General features: G+C 42.3%; 2 protein-coding genes across 20 annotated transcripts in view; one reads left to right on the top strand and one right to left on the bottom strand.

Moving 5' to 3' along the window:
- GSR (glutathione-disulfide reductase) overlaps nt 1-1,657 on the bottom strand; it is a 51,454-nt gene extending 49,797 nt beyond the window's left edge. The window contains exon 1 of one of the 2 annotated variants that reach the window (XM_085000181.1): nt 1,410-1,657. Coding sequence is in view for 1 of the 2 variants with exons in the window: in XM_003483635.5 (XP_003483683.3) it covers nt 851-1,147 (297 nt within the window). In the remaining variant the exon portion in view is untranslated. Of the gene's footprint in view, nt 1-850; nt 1,162-1,409 lie in introns of those variants that run through there. The other variant, XM_003483635.5, reaches the window with a different exon arrangement.
- Nucleotides 587-24,039, top strand: part of UBXN8 (UBX domain protein 8) — a 40,976-nt gene continuing 17,523 nt past the window's right edge. For 5 of the 18 annotated variants that reach the window (XR_014828789.1, XR_014828792.1, XR_014828793.1 and 2 more), the window contains exons 1-3: nt 16,757-16,877; nt 18,478-18,600; nt 22,439-22,512. Coding sequence is in view for 3 of the 18 variants with exons in the window: in XM_084998105.1 (XP_084854231.1) it covers nt 16,981-17,098; nt 18,478-18,600; nt 22,439-22,512 (315 nt within the window). In the remaining 15 variants the exon portion in view is untranslated. Of the gene's footprint in view, nt 956-1,539; nt 1,754-12,493; nt 12,610-16,756; nt 17,887-18,477; nt 18,601-22,438; nt 22,513-24,039 lie in introns of those variants that run through there. The other 13 variants (XR_014828788.1, XM_084998105.1, XM_084998108.1 and 10 more) reach the window with 12 other exon arrangements.

Here is a 24,039-nt window from a genome sequence, read left to right as displayed (position 1 = left end):
TGTATACAATATTTTAATATTAACAGAGCAAGTACCTCACCCAACTCTTATGATATAAAAGGCCACACCAATAACTTGGGAACGAAACCTGTTCTTGAAAAGTTTATCAACTGCAGGATTTACAACCCTCTTTTTTGGGGGGTGGGGGATAATTTTAAAATCTCCCCTCCAACGAGACAGGACAAACAAAAGATCTGAGAACTCCTTTAATAGTATATCCTAAATCAATGCAGCCTGTAATCAGTGGTTCTCAACCTTAATTGCAATTCAGAATCACCCTAGGCCGAGGCTACCCACAGGCAGAACTTTTTCAACTCCTCAGGTGATCCGAATGTGCAGCCGAAAGTGTGAACCGCTGCTGTAAATCATTCTGCCCTTGAAAATGAAAGGAGAGGACCGCAAGTCAATGACATAGGCTCCATCCTCCCTTTCCCCCCTTCCCAGAGACGCAGGCAAGCTGCAGTTATTCCAGGTGCAGTTTTGGGTTCATAGATTTGGTAATGAGATAGAGCATGGACTACAATACCCTTCCGCCTTGAGGACTGAGGATGCAGGAAAGTTACGTTAGATTTAACCACCTCCTGCCAGCGTTATTATTGCACCTGCGCTGGAACAGGCGCAGGCTTAGCTTCGGGGGCCGCGGAAAAAAAACTGTACACTTCTCTCATCTAAACTTGCTGGGATCCCGCCTCTGACTCGGGTGGGAAAGCGGAAAGGGCAGCGCCAGAGCTCACTAGGAAGGAGCACAGAACGTTTCTGCAGAGAGAGGAGGAAAGAAAGCGGGGCCTCGGGCGCGGTGCTGCAGGGGCCGAGGCGCAAGGAGCAGCACCGGGAGAGCGCGGGTACTCACGCAAGTGCCGCCCAGCTTGTGGCTCTCCACCACCGCGGCCCGAGCGCCCAGCTCCGCCGCCCGGCGCGCGCTGGCCAGCCCGCCGGAGCCGCCCCCGATCACCAGGTAGTCGAAGGAGGTCGCGACGCTGCGGGCTGGGGGCCAGCACTGTGGCTGCGACTCCTGCCTGCTCGCCATGGCTCGGGGGAAGACGCTGGCGGGTCGGGTTGGAGGCGGCGCGAAGCGGGAGAAGGCGCGCGCCGCCTGCCGCCAGCTGGGGCCCGCGCTGGCGCTCAGGGTCCGGACCAGCAGGGCCATGCACGCGGAAGTGTGCGCCGCGGGGGTGCGGCCCGGGGGCGGGCCCCGGGGAAGAAGGGGGGCCGCGCGGGCACCCGGCCGGCGCAGCCTCACGGTGACTAAGCACCCGACCCGAGCGAAGGGGGAGGGGGAACGGGGTGGGGGCGGGGCTCGCTGACCGAGGCTTGGCGGGACTGGGGTGGGCAGGCGCGGAGGGGCGGTGTTGCCCGCCCCCCGTGCCCCTGGGTGCAAACCAGCCCGCTCTGCCCCAAATGGGGGTCACCTTTCCTGGATCTCTCCGCCTGGGTCTTCACCCCAGCACGAGTCCGCGAGCCCGAGTGGCATCAGCCGGATGTTGGTTTCTGAAGTCCCAAGGGGCCAAGGAGGATGAACACCTTCTTTTGTTCCCCCAGCCTTTTCTGAGCGGGCCCCTTGGGAGATGCCAGGGGCAACGAATTCTCAGGGAAGGGAGATTTGTCCACCATCGTTTTTGAGGGCGCTGTTTCTCACGGTTTGAGCAACAGACCACCTGAACCCTGGGTCTTAACCCGGATCTACTAAATCGGAAGCTCTAGGTCAGGACCTCAGTAATCTACATTTTAAACACCCCTTCTTTCCAGCTCTCAGGTGAGTTCTAAACATACTCTGTGAGACATTGGGACAGAAGTTTTTGTGATCCATGGATGAAGCATAAAGATAACAAACGTAGAGATAGAGACACAAAGAGTTCCCCCTATAGCGCAACCGGATGGGCGGCGTCTTGCGAGCCCAGGGACGAAGGTTTGATCTCTGGCCCAGGGCAGTGGGTTAAGGATCCCATGTTTCCCTGCAGCGTAAGTCACCAATGCGACTCAGATCTGATCCCTGGCCCCGGGAACCCCATTATGCCACTGGGCAGACAAAAAAGAAAAAAACACCCAGCACTTTGCTCCCAAACTGTCGAGACTGGGATGTCATTTTACAGTGTTTGGACTACCAGTTGGTAGTTGTAAATGAAGTTGGAGCCGTCAGTGAAGTAGTAAGTAAATAAATCTGTGTGGCCTGAGCCTATCACCCACAAGGCTGAGAGCACTGCAGTCAGAGGACTAAAAGTTCAGGTTGAATCACAGAGAAGCTAGGCCCAGCACCCTGAAGAGGAGTGGGAACTAAGCACTCTCCAGTTAGAATGGTATCCAGTTATTTTAAGGTGTTTTGTTTTGTTTTTTTCCTGATTAAAATGTAATGGAGGGAGTTCCCGTTGTGGCTCAGCAAGTTATGGATCTTTCCTTCTCTCTGTGAGGATGTGGGTTTGATCCCTGACCTGGCTCAATGGATTAAGGAGCCAGTGTTGCTGCAGTAAGTCAGAGATGCTACTCCAGTATTGCAGGGGCTGTGGCATAGGCTTCAGCTGCAGTGACAGTTCAAACCCTAACCTCAGGTGCAGCCCTAAAAAGAAAAAAAAATGTAATAGAGGGAAAGGAAGGAAAGTTCCTCCTTCCACCAGGCTGCCACATAATAAATGTACACAAAACAACAGAGTTAGAAAAATCCCATTTTAGGAGTTCCCATTGTGGCTCCAAGGGTTAAGACCCTACATAGTGTCCATGAGGTTCAGTCCCTGGCCTCACTCAGTGGGTTAAAGATTGGCATTGCTGCAAGCTGCAGCATAGGTTGCAGATTCTGCTCAGATCTGGCATGGTTGTGGCGTAGGCTAGCAGCTGCAGCTCCAATTTGACCCCTAGCCCGGGAACTTCCATATGCTGCAGGTTCAGCCCTAAAAAGAAAAGGAAAGAAGAAAAAAAATCACCATTTTACAGCTGTCATAGTTATCATTATGTCATTAGATATCAGTGAATATTAAAACCACTGGATGCAAGTTTGACAAGGGAAGGTGTATTTACACAATCAGAATATGTCCCCACAGATTGCTTATTAATGACGAAAGGGAAAATGGTGACTTTACAGTGGGCCAGATACCACCTTATACAAGTGATCAAAATTGAGCATTGCCAGTCATGAGACAGCCGTCATTGTGTGCCTGGTGATGTGTGACAGAGTTAGCAGTACACAATTTATGTGATATTCCTACTAGAAATCCATAACCTGAATCTTATCTTGAGTTAGCACTCAGAAAAGGACACATTGAGGGAAATTTTACAAATAACTAGCTTATACTCTTCAAAAGCTGTCAATGTCTTAAAAACAAAGGCTATGGAATTTTTCCAGGCTAAAAAAGTTGAAGAATTATGAGGACTAAGGGCAAGGTTTGATCCTGGATGGGATTCTAGATTGGGGAAATTTTCATATAAAGGATGATTGGTGACATTTGAATATGACTTGTATAATATGTCATGATACTACAACAGTGTTAAGTTTCTGGGCTTGAGAACTGTACTGTGGTAAAAGAAATTGCACACATGTATTTAGGAGTAAAGAGTCTGAGTCAGAGTAGCTTGGTTTCATATCCCCCCACAGGCACTGTCATAGTCACATAATCCCTCTGAGAGTTAGTTTCTTCTTCCATGAAGTAGGAAGGCTGACAAAAAGGAGATGGGCATATCAAAATAGGGGAGGAATGAGCTAGCAATAACTGGAAGTAGTAAGTAGTAAGCAGAGTGGTGCCGATTGGCTGGATGGTAGGCAGCTCGAAGAGGGTAGTGGGAGATGGGTGGAGTCCTGGAAAGCCTTGCTAGTAACCAGGCTCAGGCATTTAGACCTTATTCCATGGGCAATATGGAGTCTCTGGAGATTTTTCAGAGATGTCTTTCTCTGGAATTAGATGAAATGGATTGAAAATAGTGAAACAGGCAGTGTAGGAGGCAAAGGTAATAGATGGTTGTATTGAGAACAGACTGAAAGAAACAGATTGGACACATTTAAGGAAGTGAAATTGACAGATTGGGGGAAGGGTACAAGAGTCAAAGATGCCAAGTCTTTTTCTTTCTGTTTTTTTTTTTTAGGGCCACCTGCAGCATATGGAAGTTCCCAGGCCGTGGGTGGAATCGGAGCTGTAGCTGCCAGACTATGCCACAGCCACAGCAACACAGGATCCTAGCTGTGTCTGCGACTTAACACCACAGCTCATGGCAGCGGGGATCCATCCTTAAACCAATGAGAGAGGCCAGGGCCTGAACCTGCATCCTCATGGATCCTAGTTGGGTTTGTTAACTGCTGAGCCAAGAGGGACCTCCCAAAGATGACAAGTCTTGAACCAGGAAATATGGGAGGAAAGTGGTGCCTTAAAGCAAACATAAAAACGATAAAAGGAGATAAAGGTCGACATCCTGCTAGTTTTATGCAGGAAAGAACTTTTTATTGCATAAGTGCATAATCCCATGCAATATGTTGAAACTAAAGATAAGGTGTTATTTGGGACTATAATATTTTATGTTTATATAAATGCTTTTCCTTTTTACTTCTGACTTGGGTGGGAAGAGGAACAGGTAGCCATATCCTCAAGCCTTGAAGATTTCAAAATGTATTTAAGTTCTCTTTTTTGAGCAAAGAAGTATGAGCTAAAGTAAAATTTTAGTCAATGTCGTTAATAAGAGGTTATTTTCAGGATGATATTAAATGCTGAGAATGAAAATCAACTTAGTTACCATTCAAGTGTGGCAGTCTTACGACATCATTATAAACTAACATAATTTGTGGGGAACAGCAGAGCCCCAAGCAGACATTTCACATTTTAATAATTTCATCATTAAAATCTTCTTTTGAACACTAGACAAACTTAAGTGATTTCCACAAAGACACTGTGGATTATTTGTCAAAATAATAAGCCAGTGATTAATATGTGTTGGACTAAGCACTGTGCTTAAGAGCTTTATTAGGCACAATGCTAAGGGCTTTCTGTTGTGCCCTCCTCAACTCAATAAATAAATACCGTTTTTATCTCCATTTTATAAATGAAGATACTGAGACTCAGAGAGTAAATAACTTACATAAGATTGGAGTTCCCATCGTGGCTCAGTGGTTAACGAATCCGACTAGGAACCATGAAGTTGCGGGTTCGATCCCTGCCCTTGCTCAGTGGGTTAACGATCCGGCATTGCCGTGAGCTGTGGTGTAGGTTGCAGACGCGGTTCGGATCCCGAGTTGCTGTGGCTCGGCGTAGGCCAGTGGCTACAGCTCCAATTCGACCCCTAGCCTGGGAACCTCCATATGCCACAGGTGCGGCCCAAGAAATGGCAAGAAGACAAAAAAAAAAAGGATTACATAGCTAGTGAATGGCAGAGCTGGGACTCAAATCCAAGGTCTGACTCTGAAGCCTCTTCTTTTAACCCTTAACTGGAATGAAACTATCATATATACTGTCCTATGGTGAAAATACAAGATTCAAGTGTTTTTGCTTGTTTGTTTGTTTTATGGCTGCACTAGAAGCATTTGTAAGTTCCTGGGCCAGGGATTGATTGAATCTGAGCTGCAGTTGCAACCTACACCACAGCTGTGGGAACACTGGATCCTTTAACCCACTGACCTGGTGGGGGATTGAACCTGCATCTCTGCAGCGACTGGAGTCTAATTGGCCGTAAAAGATTTTGTGCAGCGAAGGAAACCACTGACAAAACAAAAAGACAACCTACTGAATGGGAGAAGATATTTGCTAATGATATGACAGATAACAGGTTAATATCCAAAAACACAAAGAAAGAGCTCTGACAATTCAATATCAAAAATACAAACAAACAAAAAGATTACGAAATGAGAGTTCCTGTCGTGGCTCAGCAGAAATGAATCTGACTAGCATCCATGAGAATGCAGCTTCAATCCCTGGCCTCGCTCAGTGGGTTAAGGATCCCGCGTTGTTGTGAGCTGTGGTGTAGGTCGCAGACATGGCTCAGGTCTGGCATTGTGATGTAGGCCAGCGGCTACAGCTCCGATTTGACCCCTAACCTGGCTACCTCCATATGCCGCAGAAGCGGCCCTAAAAAAAAAAAAAAAAAAAAAAGTTGGGCAGAATAGAGTTCTCTTGTGACACAGTGGGTTAAGGACCCAGTGCTGCACTGCAGCAGTGTGGGTTTGATCCCTGGCCTGGGAACTTCCATATGCCAAGGGCAAAAGACCTGAGTAGATATTTTTCCAAAGAAGTCAGACAGAAGGCCAACAGGCACAAGATGCTGAGAAATGCAAATTAAAATCACAATGAGATATCACCTCACACACCTGTCAGAATGGCTATTATCAAGAAGACCACAGATAACAAATGCTGACAATGATGTGGAAAAATAAGGGAACTGTATTAAACTGTTGGTGTGAATGTAAATTGGTGCAGCCACTGTGGAAAAAAGTATGGAGATTTCTCACAATACTAGAAATAGAATTACTGTATGACCCAGCAGTTCCACTCCTGGGTGTATAGATGGAAAAAAAAATGAAAACAGTAATTCAAAAAGATACCTGCACCCCAAAGTTCAGAGCAGTGTATTTCGCAGTTGCCACAGTATGGAAGCAACCTAAGTGTCTATCAACAGATGAATAAAGGAGATGTGGTAGGAATTCCCACTGTGATGCAGTGGATTGTTGGCATCTTGGAAGCTCTAGGACACAGGTTTAAGTCCCTGGCCCAGCACAGTGGATTAAGGATCCAGCATTGCCGCAGCTGCAACTTAGGTCATAACTGTGGCTCAGATATGATCCCTGGCCCTGGGGACTCCATATGCAATAGAGCAGCCAAAAAAGAAAAGAAAAAAAGATGTATATATCATATATATATAAATATTTATCATATGTATATATAACGGAATAACTACTCAGCCATGAAAAAGAGTGAACTTCTGCCATTGCCACAATATGGATGTACTTGGAGAGTATTGTTCTAAGTGAAATAAATTAGATAAAGACAAATACTATATGAGGGCACTTATATATGGAATCTAAAAAAATAAACTAGTGAATATAACAAAAAGGAATCAGACTCACAGATATAGAGAACAAACTAATGGTTACCAGTGGGAAGAGGGAAGTGGAGAGGGGCAAGATAAGAGCAAGGGATTAAGAAGTACAAACTGTTGTGTATACACCATAAGTAAGCTATGAGTTCCTATGGTGTAGGCAGCTGCAGCTCTGATTCAACCCCTAGTCTGGGAACTTCCATTTGTCACAGGTGGGGGCCTAAAAAGAGAAGAAAAAGGAAGAAAAAAAAAAGCTACAAGGGTCCATTGAACAACACAGAGAAAGTAGCCAATATTTTATAATACTATAAATGGAGTATAACTTTTAAAAATTGTGACTAGGAGCTCCAGTCTTACCTCAGTGGAAATGAATCCAACTAGTATCCAAAAGGATTCGGGTTCAATCCCTGGCCTCACTCAGTGGGTCAAGGATTCAGTGTTGCCATGAGCTGTGGTATAGGTTGCAGATGTGGCTTGGATCTGGCAAAAAAAAAAAAAAAAAGTGAACAACTGTGTTGTACATCTGTAACATAATATTTATTGTACATCAGCTATATCTCAATTTTTCTTAAAGGAGGAAAAGAATAATACAGTGGGAGTTCCTGTTGTGGCGCAGTGGAAACAAATCCAGCTAGGAACCGTGAGGTTGTGGATTTGATACCTGGCCTCACTCAGTGGGTTAAGGATCCGGTGTTGCTGTGAGCTGCGGTGTAGGTCACAGAGGTGGCTCACATCTAGCGTTGCTGTGGCGTAGGCCGGCAGCTATAGCTCCGATTAGACCCCTAGCCTGGGAACCTCCATATGCCAAGGGTGTGGCCCTAGAAAAGGCATAAAGATGAAAAAAAAAAAAAAAAAAAGACACACACAAAAAGACTAATACAGTGAACATCCACATCTTTCAGCTTAAGAAATGAAGTCTTATCACACTGTATAGCTCCAGTTATCATCCTTTCTCCTTCCTCTCCTAAGAGGTAATCAGTATCCTAAATTTGTTCTATATCATTTCTCTTTTCTTGGAAATAAATGTCCATCATCAGAAAAAAGAGATATTCTCGTTTTTATAATAGAATATTATGCAGAAATGAAAATAAACTAGAGCTAAACAAATTAACTTGGAATAATAGTGTTAACTGAGAAAAGAATATGATATTTATGTGACATTTTAAAATATGCTAAAAATATTACATTACACAGAGATACATAATATGTTAACATTTAAAACTTTATACATTCATAAATTTTAAAAAAAAATCATAATTTAACCCCTCTGATGTATCCACTTTTCCTTGTTTGCCTATTTTATTTCTTCACAGCATATGTAATATCCCAGACCAGGGATTGAATCCAAGCTGCATCTGCAATGTCGGCACGGGGATCAACTGGCAATACAGTTAAAGAGCCATATCATTAACCCACTGCACCACTGTGGCAACAACCCTTGTCCTATTTTATTTTTTAATTTTATTTATTTATTTATTTACTTATTTATTTTGCTTTTTAGGGCTGCACCTTTGTCATATGGAAGTTCCCAGGCTAGGGGTTGAATCAGAGCTATGGCCATTAGCCTACACCACAGCCACAGCAACACCAGATCTTTAACCCACTGAGTGAGGCCAGGGTTAGAACCTGCATCCTCATGGATTCTAGTAGAGGTCTTAACCCCCTGAGCCACAAGGGGAACGAACTCCCTGTTGGCCTATTTCAAAGTCACGTCTGCTAATTCAGTCTAATTCAGTCATCTCTGTCATTTCTGAGCCTGTTTTCATTGATTCTGTTTCTTCTACTTATGTGTCATACTTTCTGCTTCTTCACATGCCTAGTAATTTTTTAATTTAATAGTGGGCATTGTAATATTGCATGTCTGAATTTTTTTTTTTTTTGTCTTTTTGCTATTTCTTGGGCTGCTCCTGCGGCACATGGAGGTTCCCAGACTAGGGGTCGAATCGGAGCTGTAGCCACCGGCCTACGCCAGAGCCATAGCAACGCGGGATCCGAGACGCGTCTGCAACGTACACCACAGCTCACGGCAACGCGGGATCGTTAACCCACTGAGCAAGGGCAGGGACCGAACCCTCAACCTCATGGTTCCTAGTCGGATTCCTTAACTACTGCGCCACGACGGGAACTCCCTGAGCTTTTATTTTAAGTGTTTTTGCAGGAAGTTGTTACTTATGTATCAGCTTGAGCCTTTTGTGACTTGTTTTCTAAAATGTTGTTAGAGCAGGTCTAAAGAAGTTTTCGGGGATAGTTTAGCACCTAAAGTATGACTTTTTTTTTTTTTTTTTGCCTTTTCTAGGGCCCCTCCCAGGCATATGGTGGTTCCCAGGCTAGGGGTCTAATCGGAGCTCTAGCCCCTGGCCTACGCCAGAGCCACAGCAACTCGGGATCTGAGCTGTGTCTGTGATCTCTACCGTAGCTCGTGGCAACGGTGGAGGGATTGAGCAAGGCCAGGGATCGAACCTGCAACCTCACGGTTCCTAGCTGTATTCATTAACCACTGCCCACGGCGGGAACTCCTAAAGTATGACTCTTTTGTGGGTCTCTTAAATGCCTCAGATAAAGGGTCAGAAAACTATGGTCTATAGGCCATATCCAGCTCATGGACTATTTTTGTAAATAAAGTTTTATTGGAACACAGCCATAACCATTTGTTTATTTATTGTGTAAGACTGCAAGCAATTGTGTCCTTGGGCATTCAACCCAAAGAAATGAAAACTTAAGGTCCTACAAGAACTTATAAACAAATGTTTATAGCATCTTTATTCATAATAGCCAAATCTGGAAGCAACCTAGATGTCCTTCAAAGAGAGTGGTTAGTCAAACTATGGTGTATTCATACCGAGGGATCCTATCTAGCAATAAAAAGAATACATAAATAACGATACATATAACTCGTATGGATCTCAAGGGGATTGTATGGAGTAAGAAAAAAGTCTCAAAAGCCAGTCTTAATAATTTTAATACACCCCAGGAGTTCCCCTTATGGCTCAGTGGTAATGAACCAGACTAGTAGCCGTGAGGATTCGGGTTTGATCCCTTGCCCTGTTCAGTGGGTTAAGGATCCGGCATTGCCATGATCCGTGGTGTAGGTCACAGACGTGGCTCAGATCCTGAGTTGCTGTGGTGTAGGCTGGCAGTTGCAGCTCTGATTCAACCTTAGCCTGGGAACTTCCATATGCAGAGGATGTGGCCCTAAAAAGACACACACACACACACAAAATGTTTAGTAAATCTCAGTTTATCTTTTAACAGTGCTTATATTGGAACTCAAGGAATGGTACAGTTACAATGCATGCATTTCACTGTAGGTAATGAATGCTGTATGATTCCACTTACGTAACATTCTTGAAATGACAAACTTAGATGCAGAACAGATTAGTGGTTACCTAGGGTTTGGTGGTGGTGAAGGATAGAAAATGAGGTGACTATGGATATAAAAGGGTAGCATGGGTGATTCTTGTGATGGAACGATTCTGTACCTTGATTGGGGTGGTCACATGAATCAACACAGGTGATAATATTGAGTACAACTAAATACACACACACACACTGTGAGTATATGTAAAACTGGTAAAATCCAGTCTGTTTCAATATAAATTTCTTATTTATGATAACATACTATAGTTATGCATGAATTTGCCACTGGGGGAAACTGAGGATGCACATGATCTCTCTGTATTATTTCCCGTAACTCTATATGAACCTATAATTACCTCAAAATAAAAAGTTTAAAAAATTACAATGTGGACTTCCCACTGTGGATCAGCAGGTTAAAAGCACAACATGGTGTCCGTGAGGATGCAGGCTTGATACCTGGCCTCACTCAGTAGGTTATGGGTATGGCATCACCTCAAGCTTCAGTGTAGTTCGCAGATGTGACTTGGATCTGATGTTGCCATGGCTGTGATGTGGGCCTCAGCTACAGCCCTGGTTTAACCCCCAGCCTCAGAATTTCCTTGTGCCTCAGGTATGGCTGTGAAAAAAAAAAACAATTATGATGTGTACACAAAGCCTAATCCAAGAGTATTTTTTTTTTTTTTTTTTTTTTTTGGCACTGCCTAAGGTATGCAGAAGTTCCTGGGCCAGGGATCAAACCCATACCACAGCAGTAAACTGAGCTACAGCGGTGACAGCACCAGATCCAGGGAACTCCCAAACAGTACATTTGGCATAATTCTATTTATAGAAGTCCTAGAGGAGGCAAAATAATCTATTATGGGGGAAAAAATCAGAACAGTGGTTACTTTCTGGGCAAAATTTTGTATCTTGTTAGGGTTGCATTGGTAAATGCTGTAAGGAGACAAGACCAGAGGTTCAAAATGGAGTTGCTTATGGTAAGCCACATCACCAAATGGAGAATTTGGCTCTCCCAGAAATTGAGTCACCTGACCAGCACTAGTTAGCTAATCTGCTTGTTGGATCCCTGCCATCACTACAGGAAAGTAACCTTGTAATTACCAACCCACTTTTTTGCCTAGAATAACTTCCTTGTTTCTGTTCCCTTCTGGGTAGAAAAGTCTTTCTTTATGTACAGATCCTCAGAGCTCCTTTTTTTCCTTTGTCTTTTTTTTTTAGGGCCATACCTGAGGCACTTGGAGGTGCCCAGGCTAGGGGCTCAATTGAAGCTGCAGCCGCTGGCCTACACCAGAGCCACAGCAACACAGGATCCAAGCTGTGTCTACGACCCACACCACAGCTCACAGCAATGCGGGATCCTCAACCAACTGAGTGAGGCCAGGGATCAAACCTCGTCCTCATAGATGCTATTTGGGTTTGTTAATTGCTGAGCCATGACAGGAATTCCTCAGAGCTCCTTTTTATCCACTACATTGGATGCTGCCTGATTTGAATCACTTTTTGCTCAAATAAACTCCAAATTTTTTAGCATTCCTCAGTTGATATTTTAAAAGTGCTAGTATTAGGAGTTCTCATAGTGGCTCAGCAGTAACGAACCCAACTATTAGCCATGGGGAATAGGGTTCAATCCCTGGCCTTGCTCAGTGGGTTAAGGATCCAGCATTGCCCTGAGCTGTGTATAGGTCACAGGTGTGGCTCAGATCCCAAATTGCTGTGGCTGTGGTGTAGGCTGGCATCTACAGCTCCAATTCAACTTCTAGCCTGGGAACTTCCATAGGCCTTGGGTGCGGTCCTAAAAAGACAAAAAAAAAAAAAGTGCTTGTATTGGAACTTAAGGGATGGTAGAGTTAAGATGTGTGCATTTCAGGGAGCCCTGGTGGCTCAGGGGGTTAAGGATCTGATGTTGTTACTGCTGTGGCATGGGTTCAATCCCTAGCCCAGGAATTTCCACATGCTGCATGCACAGCCAAAAAAAAAAAAAGAAAAGATATGTGTATTTCATTGTAGTTAATGATATGCATGCTGAAGTATATATATCATATAAAGTATGTATATGCATATGATATCATTAATGATATGCACATTGAAGTATTTTGAGGGAAGTATACTAAAGTCTCTAACTTTGAAATTCATCAAGGAGCTCCCATTGTGACTCAGTGGATTAAGGATGTGACGTAGTCTCCTTAAGAATGTGGGTTCAAGCCCTGGCCTTACTCAGTGGATTAAGGATCTGGCGTTGCCACAAACTGCAGAGTAAGTCATAGATTTGGTGTGGATCTGTTGTTGCTGTGGCTGTGGCATAGGTCTCAGTTGCAGCTCTGAATTGACCCCTAGCCTGAGAACTTCCATATGCTGCAAGTGTGGCCATAAAAAGAAAAAAAAAAGTTACATGCATCAAAATAAGAAAAGAGTAGAGTTCCTGCTGCGTAACAGTGGGTTGAGGATCTGACTTGTCTCTGAGGAGGTGCTGGTTCTATCCCTGGTCTGGCACAGTGGAGCAAGAATCTGGCCTTGCGGAAGCTGCAGTATAAATCAAAGCTGTGGCTTGAAGTTGAGCCCTGACCCAGGAACTTCCATATGCTGCAGGAGCAGAGAAAAAAGAAAAAAAATGTGGTGCTGAGTATATGGATAATTATTGTGAAGTTTTTTCATGTTTTTACCTTAAAATTTTCATAATTTGATATCAAAAAACTTAACTAAAAAAAATTTTTTTTTTGGCTTCTCCTGTGGTATGTGGAAGTTCCTGGGCCAGGGATTGAACCTGAACCACAGGAGTGAACCAAGCCACAGCAATGATGCTAGACACTTAACCCAGTAGGCCACCAGGGAACTCCACTAGTTGATTTTTTTTTTAATGCAAAAATTCCAAATGGTAGGTTACAAAAGCACTTTGGATACACTTAATCAATTTCAGGCTACATTTTAATAAACATTTGTCACCTCCTAACCAAATATAAGTATATATAATTTTAAAATGTGTTGACAATCCTACTTTTCCTATACATAAAGAAAACAGGAGTTCCCGTTGTGGCCCAGAGGAAATGAATCCGACTAGGAACAATGAGGTTGTGGGTTCAATCCCTGGCCTCGATCAGCGAGTTAAGGATCTGGCATTGCCGTGAGCTGTGGTGTAGGCCAGCAGCTGCAGCTCTGATTTGATCCTTGACCTGGGAACCTCCATATGCCTCTGCTGTGGCCCTAAAAAGACAAAAAAAAAAAAAAAAAGAAAGGAGGAAAGAAAGAAAGAAAACAAGTAGCTCTACTTGTTAAATAAGAAAAATGTGAAATTTATGTCTTAAGAATGTTAATAAAGGAGTTCTCTTGTGGCACAGTGGGTTAAGGACCCAATGCTGTCATCGCAGCAGCTGGGCTCGGGGCTGTGGAGGCAGGTTCAATCCCTAGGCCAGGAAATTACACATGCCATGGGCACAACCAAAAAAAAAGAAAGAAAGAAAAAAAACCAATGTTTATAATAGAGTATGGCTTAATATAAACTATCAAGATTTAAAAATCCCTTCTTATTTAATAAGGGTATTCCAAAAGACTTTATTGTGAGAACTGAGATGTATAGCCATAGCTTAATTATCATTAAAAACTACGACATGATGGAGTTCCCTTTTGGCATAGCAGGTTGAGGATCTGCAGCAGCTGGGGGTTGCTGCTATGGCACGTGGAAGTCCCTGGCCTGGGAACTTCCACATGCCACAGGTGCAGCCAAAAAAACAAAAACAAACAAAACTGCTTGATCTTACCTCAATCAACATGACTTTATTATTTGTTTTAGGGTATTCTTACCAACGAGGATAGGCTATAAATCAGTATGTTTCTTCATTGTTAGCTTTAGAAACTTCCTGAAAATCCATTTATCTGAACAACAGGTTGCTCATCCTCTCCAGGCACTGAGAAGTTGGATTGATCACGCAACTGGGCAAATCACCTTATCAAAAAGGGACCACACCTGCCTTCAAGTCCCACCTCTTGCTGCATCCACCATCCCTAAACTATTATACCACACACTATGTCTAATCCCAACCAATGACATCCCCACATCAAAAAGGCCACCTTAAACTATTCCAATGGAGACTCCAAAAAGCCTATAAAAATCACTCTTGACTTCCCAAAAAAAAAGAAAGAAAAAAAACCAATGTTTATAATAGAGTATGGCTTAATATAAACTATCAAGATTTAAAAATCCCTTCTTATTTAATAAGGGTATTCCAAAAGACTTTATTGTGAGAACTGAGATGTATAGCCATAGCTTAATTATCATTAAAAACTACGACATGATGGAGACACTACAAAGATTTTGTCACAAAAGTGTTCTTTAATGTAGTAAGTGGAAATGTGATTTTGCTTTAATAGGTTATTCTAATGGTCTTGGGTGTCGGGTGGAGGTTGAAAGTAGACAATTGTAGTGAAGAGACTTCATAATCAATAAAGTTTTGGGAAATGTTTATGGCCCTAAGCAAATCTAGAGTATGTGGGAGCCTCTACTTTACTGTCCTGATATTGGTGCCATCAACAGATTCAATTAGGAATATAAAAAGAGGAAGAAAAATACCTAAAGAAGGAAATCATACCAAAATGAAGATGGTAACCGCTGTAGAACTCTTTCCTGTCTTCATGTGGACAGCAAATGAAAACGTTTTAATGAGTCAATGTAATTAATTGTTTAATTGGTATGTCACATTATAATTTATAGTACTTTACCCAGATCGATTTTGAGATTGTGCACTCATATTCTTCACCTTGAATTCTAGGATAACGTTCTTAGCCTATATACCAAGCCAAGCTCCCTTGGTCCTGGCTCCAACCTACTTCTACACTCTTCCATTCAAAGTTGAAATTGCAATATTTTAACTGTTGGTAGTTCCTATACATTCATAGTTTGTCAAACTTCAAATCTCTTGCCCTTTTCCCCAATTCCTAACCTTTACAAAATAATTTAGACACGATTTCCTTTGGGAAAGCCTTTCCCCAAGCCCTCACTTGGGTACATAGCTCCCTGTGTACCTCTCACAGCACACAAGCGCTGTATTTTTCTCTTTACAGGGCTGTCTTTCCCATGAAACTGAGTTTCTCAAGGACAAAACTTACACATACTTGAGTCTCTATGAGTTCTACAGTGCCAGGCAAATTGTGGAGCTAAATAAATGTTAGCTGAACTAAATTGAAGGGTGAGGCAGAACTGATGGAAGGGTCAGAAAACGAACTTTCAAAGCACGAAAACTTTTATTTTATTTTAGGGCTGCGTCCCAGGCACATGGAAGTTCCCACGCTAGGGGTTCCAATTGGAGCTACAGCTGCTGGCCTACACCACAGCCACAGCAACGCAGGATCCCAGCCAGGTCTGCGACCTACACCAAAGCTCAAGGGAAGGCTGGATTCCTGACCCACTGAGTGAGGCCAGGGATCTGAACCAGATACTAGTCGGATGGCAACTCCCACGAAATCTTTTTTTTTTTGTCTTTTTGCTATTTCTTTGGGCCGCTTCTGCGGCATATGGAGGTTCCCAGGCTAGGGGTCTAATTGGAGCGGATCCGAACCGCGTCTGCAACCTACACCACAGCTCACGGCAACGCGGGATCGTTAACCCACTGAGCAAGGGCAGGGACCGAACCCGCAACTTCATGGTTCCTAGTCGGATTCGTTAACCACTGCGCCACGACGGGAACTCCCTCACAAAATCTTTTAAGAGATCTCCGTAGCTTACACGCATCGGGGTTGGCAGAAACGCCAAAGAGATGAGTCATAGGATGGCAATGAGGTCACAGAACTGGGAGGCCGTGTTAAGTCATTAACAGTAACACCTGCTAGCAAAACTGATAAGGAGCGGAGCAAGGGGTAGCGGGTCTCCATAATTAGGTGCCAGGCCTCACTTTTGAGTCATCTTCCCGCCGGAACCAGAGACCGAGGAAGGTGCCGGGGACCGTTTGGAAGATAAGGAAGGTTCTTCGGCAGAAAGTGGTGCTCAACAGCTCTGACTCAAAAGTCCACAGTCACCCACTACAGACATAGGCCAAGGGCCCAGGCTGCCTCCTTGTAGTATCAGCTGCCCCTATCCTTTCTCCTCTGTTTCATTTTACTCTTTAGAGTTCTTTCTTACAATCTCTAGAGTCTGACAGCCGAAGGGGCAGGGGCTGCCCGCCTCGAAGGAGCCCAAGTTTTGCTTTCACAGGACTTGGCTGGGCGGGTGCCAGCGAGGCCGTCTCCCCTGGACCTCACGTGACGTCGGGAGGTGACCTACACTTGTTTTCAGGTTACAGATTATGAGTTCAAAAGCCTGGGTTTATCTCAGTCTGACCAACGAAACAGCTTTAGGGTCCAGCGCTTTCCTGGAATTCCTCCCTTAGAAAGAGATCCACTCCACCTTCCAAGGGAGGCGTAACCAGAAGGGGCGGAGCTTCCGCCAGGAAGCAGCGCTTCCGCCGCTATGGTTTCTCTTGGGGTGGTTGGCATTTTCCTCCTCTCTGCTCTCCCCCTCTTGTGTCTGGAGCTCCGGCGTGGGGTCCCAGATCTAGGTAAGTGCTGGCTTTTGCCTCCTGGCGTTCACACCTGGTAACAGTCTCACGAACACTACGTGCAATTTCCCGTCCGCGTCTCCTCTGGGCGGCTTTGACTACGATGCCCAGGCTGCACCGCGCCTGCCTTCCTCTTCCCCCGCGGGGTCCCTGGTGGAGCGAGACTTTTGCCGTCCTGGGGAGGCAAACTCTCTTGGCGGAAAAGTGCCCCTCCAGATCTGGTGAAGTTTTGCGGGTAATGGGACAGAGGCCGAAAGCACAGGAGCAAGCATATACTTGACTTTCACATTGTGTTGAGTGCTCAAAAGGAAATAAACAAGCTGATGTAGGCCTTCTGAAGAATTTAAGAGACTTAAATGATAAGGAGCCACTCGTTTGAAAAGCGAGGGCGGGAGGTGGAGGGAGCGGGATGACATTCCAGACAAAAGGAATTGTGACTTGAAGGAAAAGGATGAAGACCTTTGAGGCTGGATTAAAGAGACTAGTAGGGAGAGTGGCGCATGATAATAGCATTCATTGAACGCTTATTGTAAACTAGACTCTTAAGTCGTGGTTATTATCTCCTCTAAATTGGTTTACAAACTTTGAGGATGCGTACTGCTCTAACCTGTTTTACAGTGGAAACAGATATAGGGAGGTTAAGGGACTTCCCTAAGGTTTTTAAAAAGTCTGGATTCTTTGTGGACAAGTGTTTTGCAAGGAAGGTATAGCGGAAGCAGTGAGGCAAATTAGGTTTCTGTTGTTCTTGGCAGATTTGACTATAGGGTGTCTCTCTTCTCTCTCCCCTTTTTTTTTTCTTTTTTTCCTTTCTGGGGCTACACCTGTGGCTTTAGTAAGTTCTTGGGCTAGGGGTCAAATCGAAGGTACAGCAACTGTTGGCATACCTCTACCTGGTGTCTTTTGAGAATTATAAAATAAAACTAAAAATTCCTAGAGGATAGAAACCATTTTTATTCCAACTTCTTATCCAGGATCCCTCATCATTAACAAATTGTATTACACACAGTAGGTACTTGTTACATTTTTTGCTGATTAATTTTCATCTTGGCTCTCAAAATCATACAAAACCAAGTACTGAATTTTCCCTTTTTTGGGCAGATATGTATATAGTAATTTTATTTACAAATGACAGAATAAACATTGAGAACTAGAGAAGTACACAGTTGCATAACTTAACTGTGAGAAATAAGAATTTGTGTTCAGTGGGAGTGACTGATTTTAAATAGAATTTGATAAGATGATACATACCATCATGATTTAGTTCCCAATTAATGTGGATAATTTTCTTTCCTTCTTGGGGCAGAAGGAAAACCAAGATTTCTGCATTATTGATAGTCATATATTTATAATGTAGCCATTCACTTATATTCCTGAAAGATGTTCTAGAATCATTTTTTGAAAACTTGTTCTGGTAATGACAGTCGTGATGAATTTTGGCACCACAGGAAAATTATATGAAATATTATAAGACAGTTGCATACCTTAACTTTTATTATTATATTGTTCTGGTACAAATAATCTGCTAATATATTAGTACTTATTATTAGTTCCAAGAAAAATTGTTTTAAATTTTAATTGTAATTTTTTTAACCTTGTTAAGGAATCAAAGATCTTATTTTGCTATGTGGCCGGATTTTCTTACTGCTTGCTCTTCTTACATTAATTATTTCGGTGGCTACCTCATGGATTAACTCGTTTAAATCTACCCAAGTTTATCTGAAAGGTAAGTTTATAGTTTATGCTACTCTTTTAGAGTTTTCTACTGAAATTTCTTTCCTTTATTTATTCTAGAACTTTGCAAAATGAGAACTATTTTACCATTACTTTTTGCTGTGTAATTTCAAGGATAGTAGTCATTACTTTAGTTACGATTTCAAATGGGCTATAAATTGCAATATTATGAGAAATTGTACATTTTTATTATATATACATTTGAAACTATCATTTCTAACTGATATTCTGCAAATTCTCTTGTTTGTTTTTGTTTTTGTTTTCTTTTTTTGGCCACCCCGAGGCACATGGAGTTCCTGGGCCAGGGATCAGGTCTAGGCCACAGTTGCAATCTATACTGCAGATGAGGCAATGCCAGATCCTTGAACCCACTATGCCGGCCAGGGATCAAACCCGAGACTTGGTGCTGCAGAGACACTGCTGACCCCATTGCACCACAGCAGGAACTCCAAATTCTCTAATTTTAAATTGCCTCTGTGTTAATGGAGCACTAACTGCTATTTGGTACTTAGAGCTTATAAACTATTCGACAGATGGTAAATGTATCTACTGTTAAGAGTTAAAGAAAATTTGGAGTACTTTTGTAGTGTAGTGGGTTAAGGATCAGGCCACTGCTGTGGTGCAGGTTTGATCCCTGGTCCAGGATCTTCCATATGCTGCTGGCACACCAGGAAAAAAAAAAGAGTTAAAGATAATTTATTTTTTATTACATTCTGGTAGTTTTTATTTTCACACTTAATATATAGTTAAGCATTCTTAATTTTAGGAAATCATGCTTGTTCTTATTTTCATTTTGTTTTTTGTAAGTAAAAGTTTGTGTTACAGACCTTTTAAAACAATATTGTAATTCACCTCAGGACAGATAAATCTTAAAAGTAATGACTACATTCTTATATCCTATTAGAAAGAAGGGAGTTCCTGTCGTGGCTCAGCGATTCACAAACCTGACTAGCATATGTGAGAACGCAGGTTTGACTCCTGGCCTCGCTCAGTGGGTTAAGGATCCAGCATTGCCATGAGCTGTGGTGTAGGTTGCAGATGTGGCTTGGATCCCCCCCTTGCTGTGGCTGTGGCATAGGTCAGAGCTGTAGCTCTGATTCGACCCCTAGCCTGGGAACCTCCATATGCTGCAGGTGTGGCCCTAAAAAGACAAAAGACAAAAGACAAAAAAAAAAAAAAAAGTTTGTCAGTAGTGAATTTGGTGCATTATGTTTTGTTTTACTGTTTATTTAAATGTAAATAAATGAAAGGAAAATCAGCAGTGTTTAATTTATAGCCCTTTCAAACTAACTGTGAATGAAAACATAATCCTAAAAGGTTACACTATTCAACCCAAACATAAATGACAGTGTGGATGTTTCAGGGTCTCCCAATCATAGATTTTTGGAAATTTTTTTCTTCTTTTAGTATATTATTTGATCTTTTATACTTCAAAGTACTCAGTTGGAAGATTTAAATGACTCGTTGTAACTTCTCTTAAAAACTTTGTATTAAGTGTATTTTGGTATGGGGAAGATATTTGCTGCATAGATTAGACTATGGGCAAATATTCTGTGTTTTATTTTGTTTTGTTTTTCTTTTTATGCCTGCATATGGAAGATCCCAGGCCAGGGGTTGAATTGGAGCTGCAACTGTGGCCACAGCCATGGCAACAGAGGATCTGAGCCATGTTTGCAACCTGTGCTGCTGTTTATGGCAATGCCAGATCCTTAACCAATTGAGCCAGGCCAGGGATCGAACCTGCATCCTTACAAAGATAATGTCGGGTCCTTGATTTGCTAACCACAACAAGAACTCCATTCTGTGTTTTACAAATAAGGGAAATATGCACTTGCCATAGTTTTCATACTTTAAGTTGTACCTTTATATTGAAGTGCAAGTCATTTCGGAAACATTTATGGTTTGATAATTTTGAGATGTAATCATCATTGAAGACAAAAACTGTCTAATAAGTAATTAAGACTGTACATAATGCCTAATTATTGTCAGATTTTCCACCGTCTCTGCGGCGTTGCCAGTTTGACCCCTGGCCCAACACAGTGGGTTAAAGATCCCGTGTTGCCACAGCTGTGGCGTGGGTCACAGCTGTGGCGTGGGTGTGATCCCTGGCCTGGGAGGTTCCTTATGCCTTGAATGTGGCTGAAAAGGGGGGGGGGGGAGAAACAAACTCATAGAAAAAGATAAGATTTGTGATTACCAAAGGCAAGTGATGAGGGGAGGGGGGAATTGGATGAAAGCAGTCAAAAGATGCAAACTTAGGAAGTTCCCTTATGGTGCAGTGGGTTAAGGATCCGGTGTTGTCATTGCAGCGGCTTTGAGTAGTTGCTGTGGTGTGGGTTTGATCTCTGGCCTGGAAACTTCCACATGCCATGGGTGCAACCCCCCCAAAAAACAAACTAAATTAGTAGTACTAATTTAGTACTTAATCCCTAGTGCTAATTAATTTAGTAATCAGTCCATAGTAGGGATATAAGGTACAATATGATAAATATTAGTGACACTGCTGTACATTATATATGAAAGTTGTTAAGAGAATAAATCCTAAGAATTTTCATCACAAGGAAAAAAATTGTTTTTATTTCTTTAATGTTGTGTCTATATGAGATCTTGGATCTTCACTAAACCTACTGTGGTAAACATTTCATGATGTATGTAAATCACATCGTTATGCTGTACACCTTCAACTTACACAGTGATGACTGTTAATTATATCATTAAAACTGGAAGAAAAAAATATGTATATATTCTTTGATTCAGATCACTAAGTTTGATCACCTAGCAAGTTAGAGGCCAGACTGGACCTTCTGATTTTCTTTGTGCTTTACTGCCCTAACTTTTCCTTAATAATCTTGAGGAAATATCTGCTGCCAAGAAACAAGTAAAGCTGTTGACAGAAAGGAATGCTCCTATTCAAGGATTGAATTGATTGATTTTTTTTTTTTTTTTGGTCTTTTGTCTTTTTAGGGCCGCACCTGCAGCATATGGAGGGTGCCAGGCTAGGGGTCTATTTAGAGCTGTTGTTGCTGGCCTACTCCAGAGCCACAGCAACGCCAGCTCTGAGCTGCGTCTTCGACCTATACCACAGCTCACAGCCATGCCCGATCCTTAACCTACTGAGCAAGGCCAGGGATCCAACCCCCAACCTCATGGTTCCTAGTCAGATTCATTTCTGCTGCACCAAGACAAGAACTCTTTAGGGATATATTTAAAAGATTCATAATTCTTTGGGAGAATACAATTAAATGAAATTAACTTAAATGAAATTTATTCTACCCCCGCCCTCCACAAAAGGTCTATACAACAGCAGAAATCCCTTCTCTTGACATTCAGTAGATTATAAACTAATATTGGTTCAGTTACTATAGGAGTTGCCAGCCACACCCTGTCTTTGGGATCTAGGCATGTTGCTTTTACTGTCATTTCCAGGGGTGACCAGTGGCTGCAGCATAGCATACCGCACCTCGTGTGAGAATGGGCTTCCATGCTTTATCTTGGAGCTGCTGAAATGCTGTAGGTGGCTGCAGGAAAAAAATCCACATCATTATTCTTGAAGCCTCCTCACCAAAGCTGTAACACAATATTACTACATGTCAGAGAATTTTCATCTCAGAACAGACCTTTTCTTTACAGATCTTGCTTGTGGATTTCTTTGTTTCAACTGTCTGTGTGTATTTCATTTTCATTATTTGAAAAATGCAGCATATTTTTTTTTAAGGCTTGTTTCCCCCAAAATGTTAAGATCTACAGAGTACTTTCAGAGAAGATAGCATTCAACTTTACCAATACTGAGGAATTAAAAAAAAAAGCACTTTTATGTTTTGGTGTCTTAGAAGAAGAAGAAGAGAAGAATGAGAAAAAGCAAAAACTTGTGAGGAAAAAACAACAAGAGGCACAAGGTGAAAAGGTAAAGCTACTTTTGGGGGAATAGAGAATACAGACATTTCAAATTTAGGTCTGTTGGTTTATGTGTTTGTGTTCAGATTTTTATTGTTATTATTTTAATTTTTAAATTTTTGCATTGTAGAACTACACCTGTGGCATATGAAAGTTCCCAGGCTTGGGGTCCAGTTGGAGCTATAGCTGCTGGCCTATCCCACAGCCACAGCAACTTGAGATCCAAACTACATCTGCGACTTACACCACAGCTCACGGCAACACCGGATCCTTTCACCCACTGAGCAAGGCCAGGGATCGAACCTGCCTCCTCATGGATGCTAGTCAGATTCATTAACGACTGAGCCACAACGGGAACTCCCAGCTTTTTTATATCAACGAGGTCAAATTCACATGACATAAAATTAACCATCTTAAATTGTATGATTCAGAATATTCACAATCTTGTACAATCATTACCTCTGTCTAGTTCCAAAACATTTTCTTCACCCCAGAAGAAAACCCTGTACCCATTAAACAATTACTTCTCCTTTCCCCATTTCTTCCATCTCATCCTCTGCTTTCTGTTTGGATGGATCTATTCTGGATAATTCATATAAATGGAATCATACAACATGTGACATATTGTGTCTGGCTTCTTTCACTTGCATGATGTTTTCCAGGGTTCATTCATGTAGCATGTATCACTACTTCATTCCTTTTCATGGATGAATGATATTTCACTGTATCCATGGGTCATAATTTGTTTATCCTTCATTGATGGACATTTAGGTTATTTCCACCTTTTGGCTATTAATAGTGCTGCTCTGAATATTTGTGTGCAGATACTTGAGTACTGTTTTCAGTTCTTTTGGGTGTATACATAGAATGGAATTGCAAGGTAACATGTTAATTCTATGTATTAATTTTCTGAGGAATTGCCAAACTATTTTGCACATAAGCTATACCATTTTATATTCCCACCAGTAGTTTCTGAGGGTCTGAGTTTCTACTTCCTCAACAGCATTTGTTATTTCCACGCTCCTCACCCCCCGCATACTCGTCGTAAAGCATATGAAATGGTATTACGTGGTTTTGACTTGCATTTCCCTAATGACTAATAATGTTGAACAAATTTTCATGTGCATGTTGGACATTTGTATATCTTCTCTGGAAAAATATCTAAGGTCTTTGCCCATTTTTAAATTGGGTTGTCTTCTTTTTGTTGAACTATAGGAGTTTTTTTATGTATTCTGGGTATTGAATTCTTATCAGATACCTGATTTGCAAGTATTTTCTCCTAGTCTTTGGATTGCTTTGTAGTCTTTTTATAATGGCCTTTGATGCACAGAAATTTTTAATTTTGATGGAAGTCTAGTTTTCATATCTTTTGTTACTCATGCTTTTGGTGTCATAATCTCAGAATCCATTGCCAAATCTAAATTCATGAAAATTTACCTCTATATTCCAATTGTTGTATAGTTTTAGCTTTTTTTTTTTTTTTTTAAATCTTTTTCTGGGGCCACACCCGCGGCACATGGAGGTTCCCAGGCTAGGG

The sequence above is a fragment of the Sus scrofa genome, chromosome 15 (genome assembly GCF_054392235.1).
Source record: "Sus scrofa isolate SSC_HxYL_T2T_F1_AM1 chromosome 15, Sscrofa_HxYL_maternal_Yorkshire_Landrace_v2.0, whole genome shotgun sequence".
Lineage (NCBI taxonomy): Eukaryota > Metazoa > Chordata > Mammalia > Artiodactyla > Suidae > Sus > Sus scrofa.
The sequence above is the reverse complement of the archived record's forward strand: the minus strand, read 5'-3'. Positions and strand labels throughout refer to the sequence as shown.